The sequence below is a fragment of the Ixodes scapularis genome, unplaced genomic scaffold, assembly GCF_016920785.2.
Source record: "Ixodes scapularis isolate PalLabHiFi unplaced genomic scaffold, ASM1692078v2 PGA_scaffold2__306_contigs__length_199485367, whole genome shotgun sequence".
NCBI classification, from domain to species: domain Eukaryota; kingdom Metazoa; phylum Arthropoda; class Arachnida; order Ixodida; family Ixodidae; genus Ixodes; species Ixodes scapularis.
In genome coordinates this window covers 160,467,916-160,495,556 of record NW_024609857.1, presented here as the reverse complement: position 1 = coordinate 160,495,556, position 27,641 = coordinate 160,467,916, and the positions used below count along the sequence as shown (strand labels likewise).

The window sequence follows — 27,641 nt, the reverse complement described above, 5'->3', positions numbered from 1 at the left end:
TTAAAAAAAAAAAAAAGTTGGTTTGTGTGTGTGTTTATACAGCCTAGAACTTGGTCTGCCTCAAGGGGCGACGAGTCTCCCAGCTGTAGATGAGAAATTTAGCCAGTGCAGCACAACCGCTGGCCTGGGGTCTTTAACGTGCACCACGCAGTAGTGATAGACGACTGCACGCCGGTACGATGCTCATCCAGATCGAAACAGGCAGGGATGGGAATTGAACCATAAAGGCCATTATGAAGCAAGGAGCAAGCACATTCCCTGTAGGATATTCACTCCCAGAGCATAAGAACGGAGAGGTCCGTTAGCAAGTCATGTACCAACTGGCCCACCCATTCATTTTATTGTACTTGTGCCCCAAGTAGGAAATTGGGTGGTTTCCTTGCGACGTCGGGGCAGCGACAGAAACCAGACAGATCTGCCACCCTAGGATTCGTTGCCAGGAGCAACAGTAGCCTAACCAGCAACCGCAGTGTCGGGTGTGGCATTGTGTACTAGTATACCAGAACAGGATGATTCTACCCCCGCGTACTGCTGACTGGCTTGGCAGGTGCTGTAACAAGACACTGTTGCCAGACAGCCACCAACACGAGCACGTAAACTGCCAGAATAAATCGGTGATTGTGCGACTTAGTCTCCTCAGTGGCGAAATTGCCGGTTTTCAAATACAACATTTTTCGTTAGCGTAACAATGTTTTTTTGGTGTACGATGGCACAGGTATATCGGGCACAGAATGTTTCAGGATTACGACTGTTTATGGAAGCAACAAAACAAGTCTAATACGGTATTCTGCTATATATATATGCGGCTCGCCTGCGACATCAGTCCGCCCCTCTTTCTGGTGGCCAGAAGCGCCTCGTTAATGCAGCGGAAGCGACTCCTCCCGCGCCCTTTCCCCCAAGTCTGTCCCTCTTACTGGTGGCCAGAAGTGTCTCGCTAACGCACTGGAAGCCACCCTCTTACGCGCCCTGTCCCCCATTACGTCCGACCAAGTGACATCAGCCTATCTGGTTTTGTACAAGAATGCAGTGTCAGGAAAATTATAAAGAGCCGCCAGCATTTTGCAAACTCATCCTCAACAACTATTCATAGTTTAAAAAAAGACGATACACAATAAGCACATAAGAGACTTTAAGGAGAGCTCGATCTAGGTCACTGGAATAGACCTATTGCTGTATTACCCAAGCATCAAGGAGAATGCAGGGATTGGTGTTCCACGTGCCACACGCACACGCCTTCCCCGTACAAAAGATTCGAAATAAATAACCAAAATAAAACGGTGACGAAAGCGAGTGCAAAATACAATTTGTTTTAGGTTTTTGCTTTAGAAAATTTATTACCGCTGAGGCCAGCAGATTGGAACACCAATCCCTGCATTCTCCTTGATGCTTGGGTAATATAGCAATAGGTCTATTCACAACTGCACGGTGCCAGCAGGATTGGGCTTCATTGCCCGAGCTATGGCAGCATACATGTTTCACCAGATATACCTTCGGTACCATAATTCAGAAAAGGGGGGATTCAAGCAGCATTGGAAAGGGTTGTTCCAGTTTAGAAGTCCCGTCCCTGTTATAAGCAAGCCCAACCTGCCCAAGCAAGGTTTACCTTCACAATGACAAGCTGTGTCAACTTAATCTATCTGCCCCTCAAAGCCACTCTGTTCTGCGTGGATAGATATTGCCTAGACATGAAAAGACTCCTGAAGTTTGTTTTTTCTTCAATGCACTTCTGGGTCAAGGCAACAGGAGGCATATTTGCCTTTCAATTATTTATTAGCGCTCGTTTCTTTTGTGTAAGAATGCCGGAAGAGCTGGCCTAGCAATGAAGGCTGCATGTTTTGTGGCAATCTTCAGCTTCAACCACTTATAAATCTCATTTCTGAACCGTAGTGCAACATACAGATTTATGCAGGGAACTTTTCTGTTAGTGAACAGTTTCTAGAGGTCTACCATGCCTTGGGGAGCCACAATGCAACAAACACAATGGAGTGCACTTCTTTATTACGTTTCGGCGTAAACTATGTACAAACGACCTCCTGACTGGAGAGGCACGTTCTCAAAGCTGTCACAACTGGAGTCCCAAAGCGTAGCCCCCAACTGAAGAAGAAACGGAACGGTCCTGTTGCACGCCGGTGGCGGCACCCGGGCCTAGCCGGGAGGGCTCAGATGACGTCGGCGGGAATGTGGATGCACGTCTGGTCGCTGGGCCACTCCGGTGCGTCCTTCTGCTCCTTCTGCCTCGCCACGAGCTGCAAGATGGAGCAAACGACGAGCCTCGACTTGTTTTCGAGGCTGCCATCGCACTATGGCTGTCTCGGTTAACCCGAAGAGTTAACATAATTATCTAGAGGAAAAGGTCTCATGCTTTTCAACCGCTCTGGAACGGCGGGACAGAGACGAGGACATTGGTGGTCTCGAAGGGACCATATTGCTGGCGGCGCTTTGATGTACAATGAGAAGCAGAAAAACATTGCTAGTAAAGTCTGTACCTAGCACTTTTTCTAGCCTTCTTTAGCACAAAAACAATGTTACGCACTGCATAAAAACAAAAAAAATTGCTAGGCGATTGTGTTGCATACGTGAAAAGTTTTCGCATCAAAAACGATTATATCATTGTTTAGCAGCACGTCTAGCCTGTTCAGCCAGACGCCTACATTCATGGCGCTCCTCGTCGGATAACGTGTGGCATGCGCGCATGTGAAATGATAAACCTGGTGATTTTCCACAACCTACTAGCCCACTCCTCTCCCACCTTGCCTACCTCTTCCCCTCGCTCCACCCCTGGTCACACGGCCCTCCCTTTAACCAACTGGCGTCGAGCACGTCCCTCCTCCCCTCCCCTTCATCGACCAATCGGTGCCGAGCCTCGCGGCCATGCATTTATCCAGGCTTCACTTTTGGCCTTCATGAAACGCCAAATGCCTAGCCAAAGAACGTTTCACACTATAAAGAAGTCGACGAGCACTCAAAGAAATTCGACGCATCGCAGCAAAAAAATGAACGCGCCTAATTTTTCGTCTCCTTTTTTTCCGCCGCTTTTCCTTCTCTTTCCGTCGCTTTCTTTCTCATTCTTTCTCACGAGACCATTGATGTCAGCGCTTACGATTTGCCGCGTTGTGCTCCCGTCTTTATCCGACGGGCTAGCCCAAGTACGGTGCCTGGGACGTGTCTTTGACTGGAGTGCTCGGCGTCCTATTCCGCCCGCACGTTGGAAGTGGTCCACAAGTGGCAACGCATTGCGTTGCGGGAGACGCCCTTCTCACGCTATCGGACGTCGCGACCCCGGCAGTGGGTCGCGGCAGTTCTGACAAAAAAAGGCAAGCGTCACGGTCGTTGCGGCGTCCCAACTCCCCGCTGTCGAAGCTTCCGTGGACCGTCAAGCCGGAGAGCGACCCGAAGCAGGACGGGCGTCCGCCGCATCCACTTCCGCCGACGTAGCGCCGCCGGAATAGCGACGGGGAACAACTTGACAGAAGTGCAAAGTCACTGGGCGAAAATAAAGGGAACACAATCGACGACATGGTACCCGCACCGGTCGAAGACAAGTTCCAGTCACCGTGATGCTCGTTTGAAAAGTGGAAATTGTGTAAAACCTGAAGCTCACAAAAAACCAATTCCCGCTTTTGCGAGCTATTCTCGAAGCTCGTCGTCAATCAACATCCTCTTGTTTCGGGATATTGCGGAACAATTAGAATTGGGGTATCACTGCAGACGCCGCGGTCCGTTCGGCACGCTACGTGTCGAGAGACGCACACGCCGGTTGGTCGCGAACGTTGGGAGTTGGCGAAGCACCCCTTCGGCGTGCCGCGCAAACCGCCGACGGGACAGCTCGTCACAAATTTGGCGAAAGATCCCAAATTTAAACAAGCGCAGCCGTTGCTCCCTTTTGGCCGTCTGCCACGCAAATCGTGCTCGCACCGGCAGATTTTTGCTCGGCGTTCCCGCCTGCGTCCGCAGACGATCTCGCCAGAGTCGTCGAAAGGATGCGAACAGCAGGGAGGGGCTTCGGTTCTCCCGCCTCCAGAGCAAGCTCCCTACCTTCGACGATGCTTTGGAATCTCGTTAGCCTCGAGCGTGCACGACGTCTGACGGCGCGACACTTGGGCTTTTGTGACATCCTTTGTTGCCACTTTGGGACCACTTTTGATGTGTGGGCGGAATAGGAAACGCGCCGGTTGGAGTTGTGCCCCAGGCGCCGTCCTGTAGCACCGGAGAGCAGACGGTCTGTGCCGAGAGCTTACGTCGTTGATGAAGAGGCTCAAGGTGGGGTAGTATCCCTTGCACAGCCAGGTCTCGTTGTGGGTCCCAGACTCGAAGGTTGCTAGCCTCTTCATGGGACTGCCGCAATTCTGCGGGAGATGCGAATACAAACTTTTCGTTAATGCCCCCAAACCTGCGCGGCTTTTTTCTTTTCAGGGCCGCCAACTTCCACAAACGTTTGCAATGTAAAACGAAGGACTATTGGACATGCAGACAGTCTCACAATTACTGCCATCACTTCAGCATCCATCACTATTTCGTGTACTCTCTTTTAATGGATGTAGAAACCACACTTTCTACGAGCAAAAATGTGGGAACTGTGTTCACGCCAAGCTTTGACAAGATGGCAGCTGCAAAAAATTACCCCAAATGTTCGAAATCCACGTTGGTATGATATTTAGTTGCAAAACATTTAAATGGACTCATTATTTTCGTTGCTCTAACACCTACTCTAGTTGTGTGGGGGGATTTCATTTATATTTTGTTGCCTTCATTCCACGCAAGGGGACCGTGGGTACCTCGTGATAAGGGTTTCATATTTCGGGGGTTTATTTTTCTTCGAATTCGGGGGTGTTTTTTGGGGGTTGGGTGCTTTTTGGTATCAATTTTTGTCATTTGACAAAAAGTCGGGGATTATCGGGGTTAACGTTAAAGGAAATGGGACACAGGATTCCCCAACTTCCAGGAAAAATGTGAATGCCCCAATTACTTGCAAAACGTCCCCGTACCGATAAAAAAAAAAAAATAATTAGACGAAATGTGTGGCTTCGAAGCACGAGCAGCCTCTCGGGCAGCTATGTATCGGGTCAACACACAATAAACCTCTAGACAAAAATTTTCCTTCCACCATTTTTATTCAAGGGTAGCTCCAATTCTGAGTTTTTCGGTTTCTCCCAATTTAAATAAAATGCGGCTCAGGGGTTAATTTTCGGAGTTCATCGGCATTTACCGGAAACGCAGAACCTTACTCGTGATGCGGGCCGAATAAACAAAGCCACGCTCCTGCAAGACGGCACATTTGATCATGATAAGCGGGCTAGTGCCGACCGATTGTGTAACGGCCTCTCGACTTCTAAACAGCAACCCAGAGCGCAACTTGGCACCACGTGACATAACCCAACAACCATACAACGCAACACGACCCCCTCCCCCACAAGTGAAGGGTGGTTGGTGCAGAACAGAGGAGAATGCAGAAGGACTTTCCTGCTGTATGAGAAATAGGTTTGGCATTACATAAGGCGCCACATGTGCTTTCGGATCTGAGGAAAGGACCCACCAGGATGGCACAGAAACAAGCTTGGTACGAGAAGTGGCATTACCAAATGTGAGCTGGCCATTCCTTGGGTTGCTGCCAGATGACACAAAAACTGCAGCCCAGTATAATCTGGAGTCCTGGGTTGCATGTCAGACCAAGTTATGGTGCTGCAAACATCTCTCGAGCAGTAAAGCATATCGATCCATTGTAAGGCAGAATGCAGTGATGGAAGCAGATATTGACTTTTTGTAGCAGGTTTTGTAGCGGGAAATGATCGGTTCGGAGCACCCATCGGCGCTTTTGGAGCAACATCTGTATGGACAATACTCGAAAATGAAAAACTGATTTTATCGCAAAACGAGTTTTTCTTTGATAATGAAGGGTTCCTCTTTCATACAGATGCATATTACTGATTACCCTTTGTAACAAGAATAGATAGAATGTGAAAGGAACACACAGCTCTCTTTTTAGTAATATAAGGCTCAGGTCAGAGTAGATTCCATTTAGAATGGGTATTAAAAAAATGGTTGAAAATGAATCATAACGCAACACTTCTGTTGAGAAAAAGCCCTTCTCTTTCTCCCCCTTTTACAGACGGTAGTTTATTTAGCCTGTAAATATAATTTCTCTTAAATGCCAGCAAAAACCAGAATAGCGGCTAAAGCGTCTAACAATAAAACAATAAAAATATGTCCCCCCAAATTTTATTAGTCTGCCAAACTGAAGATTCAAATATCATAAACTGCAAAATCTAGCACTTACAAATATTATGAAAACCTACAGTTGTGCATTATAAGTTAGACTCCACACTAGCAGCGTTGGAACCAGAGTTGAGTTAAAGTTCGCTGCCCTTTCGATCAACTGCTGCACGCAAACTAATTTGACTACCGTGTTCATTCAAAATGAATTAAGACCCGAGTGTTTTTTTTTTTTAAATCAGAAGTTAACTTAGAATCAAGCTAAGAGAAAGCCGACCTGTAAGAGTACTGAGCATAATTTCCAGTCAATCGTGCTAACACAGGCGCTGCGGTGAAGTTCGAACCATGCGTGAGTGCGAGCCAGTGAAGGTTGGCGCGGGCGGTGAAAGTATGATACGCTGTAACCAGGGCATGGAGTGATGTGGCAGACATGCTAGTCAAGTGACCCCAACAGGAGTAAATAAGAAGCCCTGGTTCTGTCTTGTCATAGATAGCCGCCATCCCACTCTGTTGCAAATGTTTCTCTCGACTTCTAGCTCCCGACATGGACGTCATTGTCTGGAAATTAAAACGACGATGGGGCCGCTGCGGTTGACGAGAAATCTCTGTACTTCGTTTCAACGAGCCAATGGGATTAATCAAACAGCGTAAAAAGCGCGACGTCGTGGCATGCGTCATCTTTTTCTATACGTGCTATTTCACTGGTAAACCAAACAGGCTCAGCGAATGCCCCGTGAATTGCGATTTTAGTACTTTGTGTGTTTGTGGTTATGTGCTCGATCCTTCGACTGTACACTCACCTGATGTGAAACAAACAACTATAGGCTGAGTGGTGGCAGCATGAAATACATATATGTATCATTTTGCTCCCTGAATCGATGACTAATAAGCTATTCTTATTTTTTGCTTTGTTTAAGCCCATCTTGGAGCATGTGTGGCACACATCTTAGCAAAAACGGCATTTTGGTGCAAGAAGTAGCAGACTTTCCTTCGTGGCGCAGTTTGGCGCAAATGGTGCATCACTGAGAATGTGTTTGAGGGCTGGGATCCCCGAGAGAAATGTGACAGAGCGCCACGAAAACCCTTTTGACATGTGTGATGCGTACTTCAGAGGACAATATGTACGAAAGAACGCATAACTGAAAAGAAACAAATTAATTGAGAAGAACAAAATTCTAAATGTGACCAAACGGGGATTTGAACTCACAACCCCATGGTTACGAGCCCGACATCTGTGGCCAAGGCACAGAGGGACCGTGCAGAGGAAGGAGTGACATATGCCCCTGGAGCATTTTAGATGAAATGGCAAGCCCCATCTAAACTAAAACACTGTTCGAACTTCCAAACCCGTTTTTCTCAGCTTCATGTTTTCACAATTTTTTCACAGCTCTAAAACTATTGTTCGATGAGTTAAGCGCCCCCAAGTCTAATGTATGGCTTTTTTGGCATGAAATTTACTGGAGAACTCGGCTATGCGCTTACCTTTTGCAAATTGTTATTTCTTCACACAAAAATGTTGACGTTTGTGAAAAAAGAAAAAAATTAAAAATTTATACCATTATTGAAAGTTCATTTTTATGTGAAATATGGCCTTAAAAATTATTTCAAGCCTACTACCGATTAGTTTAGTCATTCAGCGTTATATCCCAACAAAGAAATTGTGCCTTTTTATTCATATTTTGAAACGATAGTTTCTTTCCTTTAGCACTGCTACATGTACATTTTTTCAACGAATAAGGCTGTAACTTGTCAAAAAATAAAACTTTTGGGTTGAAAGTTGGTGTAGCCTCCTAAGTTTTGACGCTTAAAATACCCTAAAAATTTCATTGACCTGGCACAAATACTTAAAAAGTAGACCCTCCAAGGGAGTGCCTCCCCTTAACTTTCTCGGGGTTTTCACACACCCGGCGTGGGCAGACGGGGAACAGACTTGCCTGGTACAGTCGCTGGGTCATGGACGGGGGCACGAGGGCGTCCGAGAGGCCCGACAGAAACAGCACGGGGACCCTCACCCGAGGCACCTTGTCAATGGACCGGAACTGCAAGCGGGGCAAACATGTCCCGTCACGCTTCGCACCGCTCCCAGGAAACCGGAATATTAAATTTCACGGCAACAGCCGTTACGGGGACTTCCCAGCCGAATTTACGATCGCAGAACGGCAATGGGCCGAAAACTCAGTTTCAAATGGTCTCGCACGTGCACCGCCCTGTGACACCAGGCAAAATGCACATACTACCTTGCCGGGTGGCAATGTCGTCTTCTACAGTTGGCGGGAGATGCCGCCGCACGTTCCTTCCCACAAAACTAGGTTTGCTCATACTCTCGGATGTAAAGTGACCGACTGCTCGTAACAATACCTGTCTCAATTTTGGTCTTGCAGCAGGGGCATTAACTTGTGTGTGCAGCGCATTCCCTTTCCAACGCACTTTGGTAACCACGAGGCTATGTTGTGCACAATGGAGTAAATAAAGAGCCGATATGTGTAAAACTGGGTGTTACTACCTGCAATAATAGATATTGTTGTTGCTTCTTCGCACACTGTAGTGAAAAGCTACAGATTTTTTATGCCACAAAAGCAATTGAGGCACAAGCTACACCTTGAAGACTCGTTGGGGGACCGAGCACACGGGGTTCGAACCCTCTAGTTTGTACCCCGGGGGCCGAAACGAAACCTCCACGCTACAGAGGCAGTCATATTGCTGCAGGCGACACATTCGCCTTCCATTTCTCTGGCAGAAGAGTCCTCTTTACTATGGTACCTGAAACGTGTCTCCGTTTGGTGCATTTATCACATTCTTGTTAGCGGTCCCTCAATTTCCATCCGACCATGTCACACCTTCGTTACCGGCCCCGACTCTAACCGTGGCACAGCAGAGGAGGTACACGCAGCAGACGGCTGTTCTGCACCAGCTTGTTCTGCAGCCACAACTGACAGAAGCTAGCAGACACGAGATAAAACACCGCGATGACAGCGATTCTTGCGTCCAATCACCTTTTTCGGCGGAACTTCTACAATCAATCACCAGGATCGAAGCTTCTTACAGCATGACATGGGGGCTCCCATGAGACAATTTGTTGCTACTTCAGGACCACTTTAATACACGCGCAATATAGGACGCCAAACATGCAAGTCGAAGACGTGTTCCAGGCACCATACCTTCGTGCTGCATTGTTGGTGGAGAGTTTGAGTCACGAATCCAGAGGAAAAGGTTCGGTGTGTTCTCGAGCATTTCAGCTGCTTTGAGACAGCAGGGCACAGAGGAGAAGGGGTCACATGTACAAACATTGTCCAACACTTGCGGGAAAGCAGCCTTACAGAGCACCCAGTTCAACGGGAACACCTTTTCGCTTTCCGTTTGCAAAGTGAAGATCTAACACTGAAGTCTGACAAGCAGGAAGCTTCTCGAACCTTCGAATGTTATTTGTGTCAGTTGAAAGTGTGTAAATCTGTTTTTAGAGCGCAGCTCTTAGGCGCCTGTCGCCGACTTGAGCGGCATCACCGTCGGCGTCGGTGTAACTGTAAGGTCACGTGACCCCCCCAGGTCATGTGACCCCCTCCCCCGAGGTCACGTGACCTCAGGGAGTTACCTATCCCTCAGTACCCTTCCATCCACCTCCTCAAGGGCTGCACTCCAATCCGGCGTTACTGGGAGTTGTAAATGGCTTTCATTTTTATATTGCAAATGCTGTTTCAAAGCGGCCACCGACAAGCGGACAACGACTATGCAGTGCAGTGCATGCTCGCACGCTACCGAAGGAGAGGGTTGCTGCGGATGTGCCGCCACGCCAGCTTTGGCCGCACGCCACCTCGTCTCCTGCAAGGGCGACGGTACCTTCCCGCGATACTTGAAGGATCAAAATGGGAGACGACTGTGATACTCTGCTCCACAGGTGGAGCATATACAGCTACTCTATACTTCATTTCACGTTACGATAGACTGCAGACGACACTACTAGCCATGGAAGCCAATTCAACGCTCCGCGAGTGTCATGTGATCTTCGGTAGGGGAGCAACGCGACATGCACATGGGCGCGTCGTCATGTGACACTTTCTTGGCACTGGACTGGCTGGGATGACTCGCAGCATCTGCGGTGGTACATCGTAAGGTGAAACAAAGTGTAGAAGTAAAAAAAAGATGAAGTGTAGCTAAGGTCAACTTATGAACCAAAAATTGTCAGTCAACGCCGAGCGAGTAACTATTTTTTTTGCGCTCGTGTCCTTAGAGTGCTCGTCTTCCAGGTGCGCCGTTACGTCGAACACCATGAACAACCAGCTCACCCAAAGGGCAGTTTTGATACGAGTATAGCAGCGCCGGACAGGCTCGTCTCACCTGGCTCTTGAAGCAAAAGTCCGGCAACCACCGCAGCCAGCCGAAAAGCAGGCGTCCCACCTCGGGCACCGAGCAGAAGGTGTTCTCCACCACGATGCCCAGCAGGCGGCAGGCATGTTCCGGCCGCGACGCCAAGTCCAGGGCCACGGCACCGCCCAGGGAACGTCCGAAGACCAGCAGCTTGGTTGCGTCCAGCCCCGGGTGCTGCGCCAGGAAGTCCAGGCCCGCCTGGGCATCCCGGTACAGCCCTGCGCCGGATGGGCGTGCATTCGAACCAAACCAAATTAAGGCTGGTCCACACACTTGCGTTCTGATTTGTAACCTTTTACAACTAGAGAAGACTAGAGAGGCTATATCACAAAGAGTTGCAAGGATCTGCCAAAAGCGCCGATCGTCTGCAAGCGTCTTTGCGATTCCTCGTGCTTTCCTCCTCGCCATGCAGCGCATGCACACTTGCTATGAATCCTTGTGGGAGCCGTTCGCCATCGAACTGCAAATGCTCCCCAAGGTTTGAGAGGAACCTTCTCTTCGATCTAGGCTCCTTAGAAAACACTAGAGAGTCCAGATTGAAGAGAGGGTCCGACCGAAACCAAAGAGAGCATTCGCAATTTAATGGCGAACGACTCCCACAAAGAACAGACGCAAGCGCAACGTTGTCAAGTGGCAAGGAGAAAAGTGGGTGGAAAAGCGGAGACGCTTGCGGATCATAGACACTTTTGCCACCTCCTCACAGCTCGTATCGCAATCGCGGCACATGAACCATGTGACCCCGATTGGGCAGTTGGAAACTCTCCCTAATCTAGGCTCTCTAGAGAACACACTGGCATGGTGGCGCCATCTATGGGGTGGCCGTAGGACTAAATGCTACTATGGCGAAGGTCTCGTGGTATTGGCGAGATCAAATGTACATATGTGCTATCTATGAGAACTGGTCGTTTATAACATTGTAAAAAATTTTTCGAACCAATAAAGGACAAATGATGCACGGAAAATATAGGAAATCTATCGATATTGCGAGTGTTTGCGGCTACCTGATAGATAACGCCATTGTGTTCTCTCGTCATAAGAGATAATAATAATAATTATAATAATAATCATTATTATTATTGTTATTGGCCAATAGGAAGAAACAATACTTATTCAGATCTGCCTAAGCCAAGGAAGGCTTGTGCTGCATGACCTGGCAGTAGAGCACACTCTTCACATCATGAAACGGGTCACAGCAAAGAAAAAGTAGTAAGTAAAGTTTTGATTATTTGGTTATGTCATTGAAGTTCTTTTTTTCCTTAAACCATTCTTGAGCTTATAGTTAGGAGTTGCTAATGAAATGTGATCAGGTAGCTCATTCAAAATCTTTGGAATGTAAAATGATCTAGGCAGTGCTTTCCTCATAGTGATTATAAATTCATGGCGTTTCATACAATGCAGTGCTCCTAAATTTACGAGAAAGCAGTCTTAATATTTTATAATAACTGAACCAAATGTGTTTAAAAACAACAGTTTGAAGAAATATAGAATAGAAACAAGGCCACTTAAGAGAGTCAAACAAGTTATTAGTATGGTCAGTTGGTAAACCATAGGAGAGACTTTTTAGCATTCCCTTCAAAATACAATTCTGGTGTGCCACTGACAGGAGCAGTTCAAAAAGAGAGTAACACCATATTTAGGAATATTGTTTGCCAAAGCATGCATAAGCATTTTCCTAGTGCTAAAAGAAAGAAAAACTTAAAGGCTGTAGAGCTGACAAGATACATTTCTCAGGCGTTTCGACACAGAGGAAAGGTGCGCATTCCATGACTAGTCAGAATCAAAGTAGATTCCCAGATACTTGACAGACGATTCATATTGAACAGGATTACAACAGTGTGGTACACATTCATAGTCGTGTAAACACAAAGAAAGGAAACACCCTAACCTTTTTTCAAGGGCTTTGAACACAGACCAGTTTAGTTCTGGAGGCACTCACATTTATCCTCTTCTTTTTTAACCAATCCACAGCAGCAATGGCATTTTCTTGCAAGAAAGCGTGGCATATTCAATATCGGTACGACACAAATCAGGCATGGCAGCACTAGTTGACACTCTGGATAAGGAACTTAGCCAATGCGCGCGACTGCTAGCCCAAGGCTTTTAACAAGCATTGCGCAGCAGCGATACACGACCGTACGCCGTACAATGCTCATTCAGATCGAAACGGGTAGGGGTGGGGATGGAACTTAGGATCCCCGGGTTCCGTGATGCAAGCTTTTTGCTCCACGTGCCCCGAGCTGCAGTGTTCAAACACGCTCCGCAAACGACGCTACGCACTCCCTGCCGACAATGTGTCTTTAACTGGTGTATTTAGCGTCCTTTATCGCCTATGTGCCAAAAAATAGTCCGGGCGGCAAACTGCGTCGCTTGAGACGGCGTGCCGTGCCGTCCGATCACAATCTCGGCAGTTGGCAGTAGAAGCTACAGCAACGAAGATGAGCGAACATGAGTGTCGCCGTCATTGCGGCATCCTGACTCGTGGCTGGTGAAGCATCCGTGAACTGTCGCGCCGAAGAACGACCTGCAACGGGACAAGCGTCCGCTGCGTCCACTGCCGCTGCTCTGCCACTGCCAGGATCGTGGCAGGCAATGGTGGGGAACGAGCGCGGCATCGTCAGGCGACAATCGAGGGCCACAAATGAGGACGCGGTAAACGCACCAGTTCCGAGACGCGCTGCAGGCACTGCACCTCGACCAAATTTCAGTGCCACACCCCCGCAGGTCCTAGTCAATTTTGCGAGGCTCGGACCAATCTGCCAAAAGGATATCGGGTAGCCAAATCCCAACACCTCGAACCCAGCTTGACTCAAGAATGATACACTCGGTTTAAATCCATTCGGATCCGTTCAACCGTCGGGTTGGGCTAGGGTGTTCAGACCTGCCCGAGCCCCCATAATCTTCAGCATGCCAAGATTCAGAACCACACCGTTATATCAACTAAATACGTGCTTTGCAATCGAGGATATCCGCAAACGGTATACTAAATTGCCGACTTTGTTTTGCTAAGTTCCGTTATACAAAAGGTTGACCGTACCATGAGGTAAATAAATTCAATCGTGCACTGCACTTGCCAAAGGTAAAAGGCAGGCGACCTCCCAGCAACTGTATGCACTGCCTATTCTCATCGACCATGCGGCCACTTTTGTATCGCAGAGCAGAGACTCTCGTAACCTACGAGCCTTATTCCTTGAAAGGAACTGAGGACACGAGCCCAGTGGACCATAAATTGCTTTCCCAACCCCTGGGATGCCCCACTCAAGATCTCAGAGAACACCGAAACGAGAGAATCCGCCGGTGATGGCTCAACATTTGCTGCTGGCCACTAAATGCCAGCTGGCACTAAATGCCAGTCTGGGGGCCGAACACCGCTAGGCAGAGGTCAACTGTCAATATTAAAAACACTGGCTAGATGGCGCAAGCCGCCGTTAAATTTTTAAGTGTTTAGCCGTGCGCATCCATCTATCCATCCAGTTGAAGTGGCTCCCCTGAACAAAAGCTGCCAGCACTTACCCTCTTCGCTTGGGGTGCCCTCGCTGCGTCCGTAGCCACGGTATTCCACCAGCAGAACGTTGCAGCCGCACTGGTGGAACAGCCCGGCCACATTGTGAAGCCTGGGCAACAGAGAGATTCACCGATGCCTTCACCACCCTCCCGCACGCTTTGCCTGTACACAAGTCCCACACCTACACAACAACCGCCTCTTTCTGACAGCCGCATTATCTATCGGAAAATAACTGACACACCTGACACCTGTCTACTGCAACCTGACCTTAGTCAAATAGCAGGTGATGTGACCAGTTAACAGTAATTCTGTTGTATGGATGCTTAAACAGCAGAAAGGTAGTCAGTCCCAATGGGAGTCTGATCTACCATAAGGAAGGTAACACAGGGAAGGGGACGGACAACCATGTCTCCCAGTCATTGGCAGTCATTGTTGTCCGTCCTTTCTCTCTGCTGCCTTCGTTATGGTGGATGTTGTTACCAACACACTCGATTTGTACCTAATACCTGAAATTTTATATATCTGCCGTATATGAGAAATTTAGCCAGCGCATTACCACTGCTGCCATGGGGTTCTTAAAGGGGCACTCAAGTGGATTCTGAGATTGTTTATTTATTGTCATAACTCAATCTATCGGCTCTAAGCATCCTAAAAACCAGAAATTACATTCAAGGGCGGCCAATTTCCCTATTAAAAATACCATCAAAGTCAAACCACTCCTACCTTTCTGCACCGTGGCACAGAACACCAGGAGGCACCACTGGACAGGAAGACAGTAGGGACTTACAGGCGGACTAAATTTTCAAATATGCGCGCCTTAAAAAAATCCGTCCGCCGTGAAGCCATCACTCATGATTGGCTTTTGCGTGCCCTCCCCTGCTGAAATCAAAATCAAATTGGACGTTTAGTGTTTATACAGCGTAAGGTTGGTCTGCCAGGATGGGGCGACACTGGTTTACACTGTAGATAGGCAATTTTGCCATTGCAGTACGATGCGGTACGACTGCTAACCTGGGGCCTTTAACGTGATCACGCAGTAGTGATACATGACTGCACGCCAGTACGATGCTCATCCAGATCGAAACCGGCAGGAATGGGGCTTGAACCCAGGATCCCTGGGTTCTGCAGCTCGAGCTTTCGCTCCACGCACGTCGAGCTGGGTGTGCGCTTTAGCCCACTCGGCCACCAACCCCCCCTGCTGCCTTCCTGTCTGGTGGCACCCCCTGGTGTTCTGTGCCACGGCGCAAAAAGTGGGGCACGGCACGATTTTTTATTGGATTTTTAATAGGAAAATCGGCTACCCTGAAATGTGATTTCGGGTTTTTTAGGATGCTTAGAGCCCATAGATTGGGTTATCACAATAAATAGACGATCTGAGAATCCACTTGAGTGTCCCTTTAATGCGTGTCATGCGGTAGTGATTTGCACGAACACATGCCAGTACTATGCTCATCCAGATCAAAACAGGCAGGGGTAGAGATTGAACCCGGGACCCCTGGGTTCTATAGCACGAGCTTCCACTCCACATGCTCCGAGCTGCAGCATGTTAGTACATTCGGCCATCGATGTAGTGCAACCAGTTGCCAATGGACCTAAACACTAACAAATGAAAATCTTGGAGTGTCACATGCTCAATCTTTGTGTCATATTTATCATCTTAATAGCGTGCCTTCTACTTCAGTATATGTCTATAAATATCATGGTGCTTGTATATTGTCCAACCTTTCATAGCAGTTATGTCAAATATGTGGCTAAGACGGCATCACTTATCAGTGATTCCATCACAGTGGATGTTCCACTAAATTTCGCAAATTTCATCTCTTTATGGCGGGGCAAAAATGGGTCTAGCACCTTATGTGTTTGAAGGTGCTTCACAGAAATGTGAAGCACTACTGCTTCACATTTCTGTCACATTGGTTTCATAAATTCCATCCCATGTCGTTTTCACATCAATAAATAAATAAACACTACTATATATGCTTAGAATTAAAAGCTAAACCTGCATTAATGTCAACCAACTCACCCTATTTTTAAACCCTAGGCAACTGCTGCAAATTTTCACCGACCATACTCGAACAGCGCTGACAAAAACATGCGACTGTCGAAAATCAAAGTAATCAAGGTATGATTGCTGGTGTAGAAGGCCAACTGTGAGCTCCAACAGGTAAGCGAAGCTACCAAGTAAGCTAGCAGGATGTTGACAGCGACAACTTTGTGAGCTTTGTCCTAAGTTTTAAGCTAGGAAAGACTGCATTAAAAAGATGCGTAAAATTTTAACAAAATTTGATGAACTTGGTTTGCAATTTTTCAAAATGATTATGCAATTTTTTTTTTTTTTTTTTAATTTTGTAAGAAAACTTTTTTTAAACTTTATGAGCTTGGACTCGAAAAAAGTTTGAAAGAGAGAGAGAGAGAATAAACTTTATTCAAAACGGCCCAGCAGTTTTGCTTTAAAAAGTTTGAAACCTTCGAATTTTTCACACATTAACATTATAAAGCTTTTCAAACTAAAATTTTCAAGAAATCTTACAAGCTCCAAACTTTGCAAGGTTGAACCTCAACGACGTGCGTAGGTTTCGAACACCGCAAATTCAAACCGAACCAAGGTTGGAAAATACTGCAACCTCTCAAACTTGAATGGCTCGCAACGTCTCCAGTTCTTCTGGTGCCATTTTCATCTCGGCTCTGCTTTTGCACCTTGCGCGAAAAAGCGGGGAACGGCCTTTCCGGTTTGTTTGCTGGCAAAGAACCCTGTGCAGGTTAGCGATGGCGCACTGGTGTTTTCTTTCCTTCGTGCAGCGAATAAGGCAGTCGCGCTACCTCGTTCCCAGCCACTCATTTGCAGACTGCACCGGTTATGCCCGGTTACTTAGGTTGGTTCAATAAGTGTTTAGTGCCTCCCAACAGGTCGAGCAACACTGGGCAAGTCTCAACCAAGACCACCTAGAAGACATTCCAGCATATTACATCGTTAAAGGGATACTACAACAAAAATTCCTGCGCTAATTTTTTGGCCTATACGTGTTCAAAGGAGCAGTATTACATCGGACACAATATTACTTGTTAAAAAAAGACACGAAAAGGAATTTTAAAACAAATTAAACGATTAGCAAAGAGCGCCTGGTGGATGTCGCTAAAGCCTTGTTTTTAATGACCATCTAAAAACCTTGAAAAAGGGAGTGACGATGACAGTCTCGCCTAGAACTACACATGCTTTAATAATAATCTTTATTTTTGTTGGGTGTCCAAAAACAGCACAAGGCCTAAATAGTGGTACACCGCTCGTCATCAAGGATAAATGCAGGCAACAAAACAAGGTCGTGACTATGTACAAATAATTGACTCAATCCTATGTCGAAAAACAATCAGGTCGCTAAAGATATCTACAGCAGATTGATCCAGTTTGTTAAATTCAAGTTGCATTCTTGTTAGTGGTGACGCGAACCTGACATCATCCTGACATCATCCTGACAGCTCTCCGGCCAGCACAAGAGAAGAAGGGAGGGAGAAACTCCTTTTACCTGGACTCTCTTTTGTGTGTCCCAGATGTTGCTATTTTCCCTCTACAAGATTATAGAAGATTTATCCGTCACTCAAAATTTGTACGAAAGCAGCTTTGGAGTTAATTGCTGTGGCCCAATCGCTGGCGTGCTTTGACCGCTTCAGTGGCTGGAACAACTAGGGCATCCTGACGACATCAGCCTTGCCGCAGCTTCGCTCATCCCAAGACAGAGTATGTCACAATTGCACCGGATGTGACGTGCTTTCCGCTGGGTTCTCTCCGAGCGCTTGCCAGAATGGGCTGTTTATTACGAAAAATAGAGCGCTCAAAATACAAACATTGTCCTTTACGGATATTGTGGATAATATTCAGCCTACTTCTGAACACAACGGGTATATTTCAAACTTCGTTGAAGTATCCCTTTACTGGATCCCTGACCTGCTCAAAGTATGAAAGAGGCCGAAGCTCGGCAACGGCACACGTCAAGACGGCGGACACTCCTGTCTCGGCGTTGCCGTGCGCTAGCGTCACAATCGTTGTGAGACACCGCAAGATGCACCACAACGACATAGATGCAACATAGATGGCACTGTATGGATCGATTACTGTCGCCGACAGGGTCAGAACGACGGCGCGCTTCTTACAAACTCCCGGCCTCCAGCACACGCTCTGTGCCTTCCGCCGTGTTCTGGCTGCGCATATACACTCAAGGTACACGAGGCGCCGAGGCGTCGTCGAAGGTATAAAGCTCGTGCCGAAAGCAAAACAGCCGAAGCTCCATCCTGCCGTTCTCACCTCGTCGGCAACCATAGTGAAGATGTTGGAGGGAAGGCACGGGACGACAGGCATCGTCTTCTAGGTGACATTGCCACACCGGCCCGGGGAAAGCCCTCAAATGCCGGCGTCGGAGCCCGAGGGACCCACCTGTGCCCGATGTTGCCCGCGTTTCCGTGCAGGTACAGCAGGGTCGGGGCCTGACCGAAGCGGTCAGGAGGCTGGCGCACGAATAGGGCGTGCAGGCGCAGGCCGTCCCGGGTGTGCACGGGGGGCGCCTCCCAGCAGGGCAGCCCCACCAGGGACGGGGAGGGCACGTACAGCCGCGAGTGGGGCGGCTGCTCCGGGTGGTACAGCAGCCAGTCCCCCAGCTGGTACACCAGTCCTGGGCCCGGGGCACGCACCATCGTCCTCAGAAGTGGCCTCGGCGCCCGCCGGTCCACGCGAGCGCTCTGGACTCGCTTCTCTCAACCCGTCTTCGATGCCTACCTTACTTCTAGCTTCCGCGCTTTCGAACGACGCCCGTCCCGTGTTGCCTTGTGGTACCCCCCGATTCAGTGTTCTACCACGTGCTCCCAGAGCTGGTCTACCCATTCCACATTGCTTTACTTCGAAAGGCAGGTCAACACATTTGCGTTGGAGCGTGGTTGAGCGGGCTGCGTTCGCTCGTCGCAGCTTGTGAGACCTGGTACACTGGCGCTACCTATTGGGTAGCCTCGCAACATTTCCAATCTGCATATAATTAGGCTGTTAGACCTTAGACTGCATATAATCAGACAAATCTATGTACAAACGATTGGCGATTTTCATTTAATGTTTTCTAACATACTTTCACACCTTCATCTTTTGACCATTGTGCGCCGGGAGTATTTAATCTGCTCGAGAAGTTTGGCGGGTGAACCTGATGCTACAGATTTCTATTCTAGCCACTATACCCGTTTTCACCTAAAGAACCGTAGCAAAAAAAGTGTGACTCCTCGCAGAGCGCTGCTAATTTTCCCTTTTATGTAGAGAATTAAGATATGTGTCGAGACATATAAGTTTCAAACGCCAAAAGCGTTGCTTCTTTCGACAAACAAATCTCGTAAGAACTACTTCGCGCAGCGTATGAACAATGCGCAAAACTTCCTTTTTTCTTGAGGTAAGAAGGAGCATAAGTAGGGTTCCTCGTTTTCGGGTTTTATATTTTTCGAGAATCGGGGGGTAAAAATCGGTTGCTATTTTTCAGGCTGATAATCGGGGAGAAATCGGGTCTTTCTGAAGCCATTAGGAAATCGGGTTTTCTCGGGTCTTATTTATGAAGGGCAGGTACATGAAATATGTTATTTACACCAACAAAAGTCAACGAAGTATATTTTATAGCAATGGTGCTCGATCTTACAGTATATTTCCGCCTTTCGACTCGTTCTGAAGCGAATATATGCAGAGGTAACGCAAATCAAAGAAGTTTGTTACAATCAAACAAGTGACCGAGGAAGCAGTTTTGAAACGGATACGGAATTGTTCTTATTTTTTCATAAATTCAGCTAATTTCAAGACTGGCATTTGGGGAGAGATCGGGTTTAGTCCAATTTTCATAAAAACTGTTCGGGGTGCAAAAATCGGGTAATATCGGGTTTTCCTCGGAAACGAAGAACCCTAAGTATAAGGCCGTAGATCGCTGGAGTCACAAATAAGAAATGGTCGCTTATAGCATTGTCAGAATTATTTGGAGTCTAGGTGAAAGAATGACGCATAAAAAAATTGGAAAATATACCAGCATGGAAGTGTTCTAGGGGTACCTGGAGCACTTCCCTGCCGGTGTGTTGTCACCATAAGCGGTTACGAGCGGGCGCAACGCAGTCAGGTCGACTCTCAAACATCAAAAGCGTAAACCTGTCTTAACCTTGCTTGGACATCTGGTATCGGACACAGAACTGCATTTCGGAAAGACCAACTCGGCACCAGTGTTGGGTAAAGTGCATCTAAAAAGTACTTGAAGCAAATTTGTGCAAAGTAAATTAGGGGTTATGAACTTCAAGTAAAGTGGTAAATAAGTAAAGTAAAGTCAAGTAAAGTAAATTGGATGCAATGTAATTGAAGTAAAGTACTAAAATATAATGTACTTTCAAGGTGAAGTACAAGTACTTTTAGAGCGCAGCTCTTAGCCACCCGTTTCCCCGTTTTGCGGCATCATCGTCGGCGTAACCGCCCCACTTAATTTAGCGGGAAAGTGAATTGGTGTTGTGGTCACGTGACGTCAATTTTCCCGCTAAATTCTAGCGGAGAAACTGACTTTATTCATGGGTGACGTGACGTCATTTTCCCCGCTATATTTAGCGGGGAAACTAAATTGGTGTTACGGTCACATGGCGTCAATTTTCCAGCTAAATTTAGCAAGGAAACCATGCGAGGAGGGGAGGGTATTGAGGAGGAGGAGGAGGGGAGGAGGAGGGTAGGAGGAGGGGAGAGCAGGAGGAGGAGGAGGGTATACCCTTCCCTCCCCCTTCTCAAGAGCTGCGCTCTAATTTCGCATTACAGAGATTTGTAAAAGTCTTTCATTTTTTAACACAATCTTTCACGATGCCCAAGTTCGTCTGCTCCTTGAGCACCTCATGCATCTGTTTACTCTCAAGATGTGCCCATGTGCTTTTGTTTTTCCTCGACCTCAACCAATGACAGGGCGCACTTGGCTGACTTGTCGCCGCGTGTTCCTTGCGGGTTATCTACGCTGCCCTTTGATTGATGTGCCTCTTCTTGCGCTCCGATGTGGCGAAGACGTATTAGAACACTTGCCCGCCATATACACTTTTTTTTTAACTGGTATGCAATGCCCCAGCGGTAATAGGGAGTGCATTGGTTACTTTCGGAAATGGAGGCGAATATTGAATAAAGTCAGTCAAGTGGCTTCAGAGTTGACAAATCATCATTTTGTAATACAAGCTTAACCAAATTTGAGGAATGTACTTTAAGGTCGGAAGTTGTACTTTCCTCGAAAAGTAAAAAAAAAAAAAAAAAAAGCTTTAGGACTTTTTGAGGGTACATAATCGGAGAATGTACTTCAGGTAAAGTACAAGTATTCTAAACCTCGCTGAAGTGGTATTTGAAGTATAATGTATTTGAAGTACTTCCCAGCACTGCTCGGCACCATAACTCCCTTCCAAATCTCCCTCAACACTTCATGCCTGCCATAGTTTGACTATGCTCTATTCTTTATTGCAGCTGAATTTCTTTTGCCCTTACCAGTTACATATCATGTTTCATGTTCACTGAGGTATTCTGTCTTTCCAGAATCCATACCCCTATAGATCATATTTTCTGTTGACTCTCTTAATCACAAATTATTGTTTGTTGAGCTCTTCACTCTCATGATCATTAAAAATTGTGCATGTTGATTTGTTGCTATTCAACTCTAGACCCAATCTGTGTCCCTCTGTGCCACAGGTGTTTGCTAATTTTATCACAAAACAGAGTGCAAGAAACAGGAACAAAAGAAGACCAATATGATAAAAGAGCAATCCTTCACAACTGATGGTTCATATTTACAGATCCTAAACGGGAGATACCAAAGCCCAGTTCAAACATGCGCAAGACAATTTTCCTAATCTCACAACCAGGAGCAAAACACTGCCCTCTTTAATCAGACTTAAAATTCACAGAAATAAGCCTGTTATTGGCACATAAAATTACAAAGATGTAGTTTCCATTTTTCAAAGTGATATAAACAAATGAGTAGACCGGTTCTCCTGGAATACTATATTTGTACACAAAACCAAAACCAACTTAATGTGTTTCCGGACACATCAGAAAAGAGTGAACCTTATACGTCCTGTCTATCTGCATTCCACCGACTATAATTCTTGCGACAGCTCTCCGCTTGTATATGTAACCGAAACAAAATATTTATTAATAGCTTTTGATGAAAGTCTAATATGGAATGCACATGTTGAAAATTTAGTAAAACGCCTACAACTGGTCTTAGCGTATATGTACAAACGAAGAAACGTCTATAATACTTCACGTAGGAAAAGAGTGTACGAAGCACTAGGAGTCTCCCTCTTGCGTTACGGAATCACTGTGTATGGAGCCTGTTCTGCCCACTGGAAGAAAAAATTAAATAGACTAATATATAGAATTGAGATAGTATTACCTATGGTTCGAAATTTGAAACCCTTGATAACGGTGAAAAATTGGCCTCTCTAGAGATATTGCAGGTTGAGGAATGAAGGGAATATGTAGTTTTAATGAAATATTATACTAACGATTTCAAGTACAGAGTCAACCGACAAAAACATCTGAGACATTCTGAAACCTTTTCCATTCCTATGGTACACACAAATTATGGAAGGCGTTTAAAACAATATTACATGTTCCATTCTACTTTAATAAACTTCCGGAAGAATTGTACGACCCGCCGTCTCTGAAAGACACAAAACAGAAATTAAAGGAGTGGCGCTCTCGTCATATTTAGGTGTGCATATACTGTTCCGTCATTTGCTGTCCACTTTGCCTGTGCTAACAATGTATAGCCTGTTCTGAGCAAAATGTTTCTGTTGCCATTGTTTCTGATTATTTTGAGCACTCCGGTGGGTTGCCACGGTCCTGCACAGAAGCGCTTATGCGGGCCTTCTATCAAATTATGAAAAAAATTAGCTCAATAAACAATTTATTATTCTTATTATTATTATATAGTCACAGATATGTGCTATTATCGGTCATTAGCAGTACACCGCCCTCAAACATCGCACCTGGTAATGACCATACTATTTTTTGGCCTCAGCTGTAATGAAAGGTCAAAACCAAGACCAGTCTTCTCTAACTCTTCCTCTAATCCTTATGGGTACAATGTGAACAGTAGTGGTGACAAAGGGCATCCTTGTTCAAGATTTAATTTGATCTCCGTTGACTCTGCTGCATTTCCTTCTTATGTTATGAGTATTTTGTTGTTTTTGCAAGCATCTTTTAAAACTCTATTATTCTATTCTTCGTAACGGAGATCCTTATTAGGTTCCACATATTCTCATCGAAGACAGTGCTATGATGACCGGCCAATACTTTTATCCTTAATTAACTTTCCCTGACCAGATATAACTATTTCGGGATGAAATAGATGCATTTGCCCAAGCTACTCCCGCCATTTGCACGTTTTGGGAGTGTCACATTTCAGCTAACCACATACAACCCCTGCCATGAATCGAGGTTTTGACCACACCAAGGGTGGCCGACGGTTATTTCTCCTCTTCCCACGATGTGCCGTTTTAAGCCAAGCGAAAACACCCCGCAAAGAAAAAAACTATGCACATAGACATCCAATGATTCAATGGAGAATGTTGATCATCACAGTTAATCACTGACTAACAGAAAGATAAGATTTATGTTTCACGGGCCAATCCACGAGCGACGACACCGTTTTCTGACCGTCGGGGGGCACCCCTCCACGAGAAGGGCCCTGTTCATCTGGACCATCTGAACCTCGATAAATCCAGCCTTGCCAATTTTGAGACCTCCTTCGTTGTCTGCACTCGTTTGGAAAATTAATGCCACCCTGACAAGACACTGGTGCGTACAAAGTGAAATGTTCGAGGAAAGCGACTATAAAGCCTACAAATGTGGGCCAGTGCAAGCAACTTGCCAGGCATGCAGACATGGGGAGCCCAATCCCCCCTCCCGACTGCAAGGTGCAGCGGAGGGAGCTAGAATTTCTCTGTAGAACGCCGAGGTGCCCCCTACGAGAAACCCTGTCTGCATGGTCAGACAAAATAATGGATGCCCTAAGTCTGTGCTTTGGGGTGCGAGAGTTTGTCGCTCCGTTCACTAAATGAACAGGAGCACTGCCGGAGACCAATGCTCGAATGCACCCTGTGACTGCCAACTTCCTCTCGAAGCGCGAGTTGCTTCCTTATGCTTTGCGACATTCCTCCTCCAAACAACAGAGCCGAGTTGACAGGGAAGTTTTTGAGACAAAGGGACAGCTTGACCGCTCCTCTTTTCGAGTTGAAGAATGCATGAGCCAGTGAGTAAAGATGGTTTGATTAGAATGCTGGAACAACGATTCATACTCTGAGAAGCATTTGTTCGATGTCTTGCCTGAAAACGAATTAGCATGCAAGCTACCGAGCGGACGAATGATGGTGCACCAAAGGCGAACGTTAGCAGGTATGGCTCTGGCGCTACAAAACAAAACGCCTGACAAGTGTGACAGTGCCCTGTGTCGACAGGTCAATCCAGAGAGGTTGTATTTTGATATCTGGCCAAGGTGGACATTAAATACTTCGGTCACGACTATCTCTGTGCCTAAAACGAGTCTTCAAACCTTTCAAGAGCTTCAAAACATTCTAGGACACACTTCATAGCATCTTACTCTCTGCAGCTGCAAGCGGGCTGCCATTAAAAGTTTATTATTGGAAGACTTGCGACCTGCGCCACCCGTACCGACGACGGCATTCTGCGCTCGTGTCATAAGCCCACGACAGGAAGTGAGCGTGTGGTGTGTCGTGCTCTTGTGCGCCTGCCCCGGACGTTTAACAGCTGCGCTCAGAGGGTGACATTCGGAGCATCGTTGTAGGAGTAAAGTGGCGCGGACCGAACAAGCCCAACTTCGGCCTCGGGGGACGTGCTAGATTGGACGTGAGGACCCGCATACGAGCGCGCCTACCCAGCCCGCCAGACAGGACAGCGGTCGTCCGATAAGCGATAACAGGAAGACAGGTTGTCGTCGAGGCCGCCGAGGACGCACGCACCGCTCTCGCCAGCCGAGGGAAAGCCACCCGAGACTCCCCGCCCTCTGCTGACGGCTGCCGCGGCGTCGAGGAAAGAAGCGTTTCCCGGTCGACCACGGTGAGTGCTTGCTTTGCCAGAATTTTTTCCGAGGCCCGTGTCGCGCTCACCTGACAGTGAGAAGAAGAGCAGCAGGAGCGCCAGCACACTGCTGCAGTACCAGTAGACGACGAAGACGGTGACGAAGGACACGCCGCACGTCATCCAGCACTTGTGCAGCACGAAGAGCACCACCCGGCTGACGACGCGGATGGTCGCGAAGTCGGGGTGGTTCTCGGGGCATTGCGAGCTCTTGGCGTCCGGCGACTCGTAGGCCGCCTCCACCGGTCCCTTGGGAACGTGGATCTTAACCATCGTTGCGAGACCGCGCACCGCCCGGCTGGCCCAGCGCCGATCTGAGCATGATCTCCCCCGACACTAAGCCGCGTGTGGTTCTGTCATGGGTCCCACCGGTCCTACTGCCGTACTTCTGCCGCCGTACATCTGCCAGCGGTCTTGGCTAGCTGGATCGCTGTACTCGCTGTACGCGCTACATCTGCGTCACGGGCTGTACGATTGGCTGTATACGCTGTATTGCCGTCGAGAAAAAAATTTAATGTGGACGCCAAGACGCGCGCGACAGTCACGTCCGTAGGTGGCAAGTTTTATTCAAGGACATTTATCGCATACGCTCGACGTTCCGCGTGCTTCCATCGCTCTGCGCATGCGTGGCCGGACGTGGCTCAATGTTGCCTGGATGACGGGGAAAGGCCGCCACCTTTGACGCCGTTTACGCCGGATAAGAGAAACCGCAAACAAACAAATTACTATTATTATTTTTTTTTTGTTTTGTACGCGCGAGTTTTGAACGGTTGGTATATTGCGACCAGTCGCAACATTGAGATCTTAAAAGGGCCATGAAATGATTTTTCAACTCCTTCCTCCTTAGCAATATAAAAAACGTTATCAGCTTTCCTCCTCAACTCAAAAGCGAAATGAGAAATCACGTGGTCGTGACGTATAATTGATCATATGCGTTGACTCCAAGCCTTCAAACTGTTCAAGCTTCCAACCATTCCACCGTCTTTCTTTTTACGTCGACCGCGCGTTGCGGTCGACGTCGACGCCGGCGTCGTGAAAGACGAAGCAGTCACACAGGGCCACTCGACGGCGGCGTCTTCTCGGGGAAACTCGCGTTTGTCGAGAGAACACTAAATTTTTTTATTCGTCTACTTCGTACGATTGTAGTTGCCTTGCCTTCGCGATATATGCGCTGGGAGACAACCGTCTTCACTGAATGCAGCATTGGCGAAAGGCACGGACTCGAGCGGGCAGCTTCAGAAGGTGCTCTTTTGCCGGATTTTTGTGCAAAGCACGGTGCTACGCCGGCGCGTCCGTACACTGCAGGCAGCTTGTGCGATAGTGTTTCCGACGGGAACTGCTGTATTCCGTAGTGGTAGCGAGGATTTTGTTTCGGGGGGGGGGGGGGGGGGGGGGGAAGGGGGGGGGGGGGCGCCCACTGATCTCAATGACAATTGCTGGATCGCGCTTGCCGCTCCCGTAAGTGAAGCCACCGGGCGTCACTCGCTTGGGATACGATTTGCCGTTTTTGCTAGCCTTTGCTGCGGTTTTCCAGCGTGCTGACGACACGTTTCCTACTCGTTCGTCGTCATTCGCCGAAGAAGTTTTTTGAAGACTCTGTGTATTGTTGAGACTTTCCGTTGTGAACACGTGGAAAATTTTACGAAAGTGCAGTGTCGCAGGAAAAAGGCACAACGCGTCGAAAGGAAGGGCTGGCGGCGTGTTCAAAGCATCCTTGGCACGCCGAAGTGCCGTGTCTCTGTGCCTTCGCGCGCTTGGATACCGACCAAGAACCGACGCCGTGTGAAAGCGTTTTACTAGTGCAACCTTGTCTACGGCCTTAAGCTTTGACGAACGCTCCGCATGCGCTGATTTCTACACCCCCGGAAGGTTCTACACATACACAAACATGGCGTTAGCGTGCGCTCGCCGGAGCTCCTGCCAGGGATGTGTGACACCAACCCCGAGGCTGAAAATCCTGGATAAACTCCGAGTCCTATACTTTTTCATTAGCTTGGAACGAGGGGTAAATATGCAAATAATAGTCTTTTTTGTTGTCCGGAGGTATTATAGGTTTCTATTTCCATGTCGGGATTTACTGCCAGAGTTCCCGACATAGCTCATCACCTTTGACTGGATCGCTGAGCAGACAACACAAAGCCCTTTCTAAAACACCCGCACCAAACTTGAAAAAGAAAACAGCGCTTCACGCGAATGAAATGGACTGCATGTTGGCGAACGTCTTGCAAAAGAGCAAGTAATTTTGTAGTTTACATAATTAATTAATTGATTAATTAGGCCTAAGTAGTAAGTACCAATACTTATAAATACTGATTTCAGGAGGGAGGTGTCACACTGGATCGCTGAGCAGACAACACAAAGCCCTTTCTAAAGCACCCGCACCAAACTTGAAAAAGAAAACAGCGCTTCACGCGAATGAAATGGACTGCATGTTGGCGAACGTCTTGCAAAAGA

At 47.4% G+C, this 27,641-nt stretch overlaps 2 protein-coding genes across 2 annotated transcripts in view; one reads left to right on the top strand and one right to left on the bottom strand.

The window, feature by feature from the left end:
* Positions 1–1,978: 1,978 nt before the first annotated feature.
* On the bottom strand, positions 1,979–25,825 carry LOC8039114 (protein ABHD13). Its single transcript, XM_029967984.3, has 7 exons — positions 25,217–25,825; positions 18,501–18,735; positions 14,083–14,183; positions 10,543–10,790; positions 8,145–8,249; positions 4,239–4,346; positions 1,979–2,246 (listed from the first exon to the last, which is right to left on the bottom strand). Exons 1-7 carry the CDS (start codon positions 25,458–25,460, stop codon positions 2,160–2,162), a joined length of 1,128 nt encoding a protein of 375 aa, XP_029823844.1. The 5' UTR covers positions 25,461–25,825; the 3' UTR covers positions 1,979–2,159.
* LOC115309771 (epoxide hydrolase 1) overlaps positions 24,742–27,641 on the top strand; it is a 40,252-nt gene continuing 37,352 nt past the window's right edge. Inside the window, exon 1 of the mRNA XM_029967981.3 lies at positions 24,742–25,166. The gene's annotated coding sequence lies outside the window, so the exon portion shown is untranslated. The remainder of the gene's footprint in view (positions 25,167–27,641) is intronic.

Excerpts from the sequence above, each read along its gene's own strand:
- LOC8039114 (XM_029967984.3), bottom strand. The coding sequence starts at position 25,460 with ATGGTTAAGATCCACGTTCCCAAGGGACCGGTGGAGGCGGCCTACGAG. Across the intron at positions 14,184-18,500 it reads GCGGGCAACATCGGGCACAG|GCTTCACAATGTGGCCGGGC; the intron begins GTGGGTCCCTCG and ends TCTGTTGCCCAG. Across the intron at positions 8,250-10,542 it reads ACTTTTGCTTCAAGAGCCAG|TTCCGGTCCATTGACAAGGT; the intron begins GTGAGACGAGCC and ends CCCCGCTTGCAG.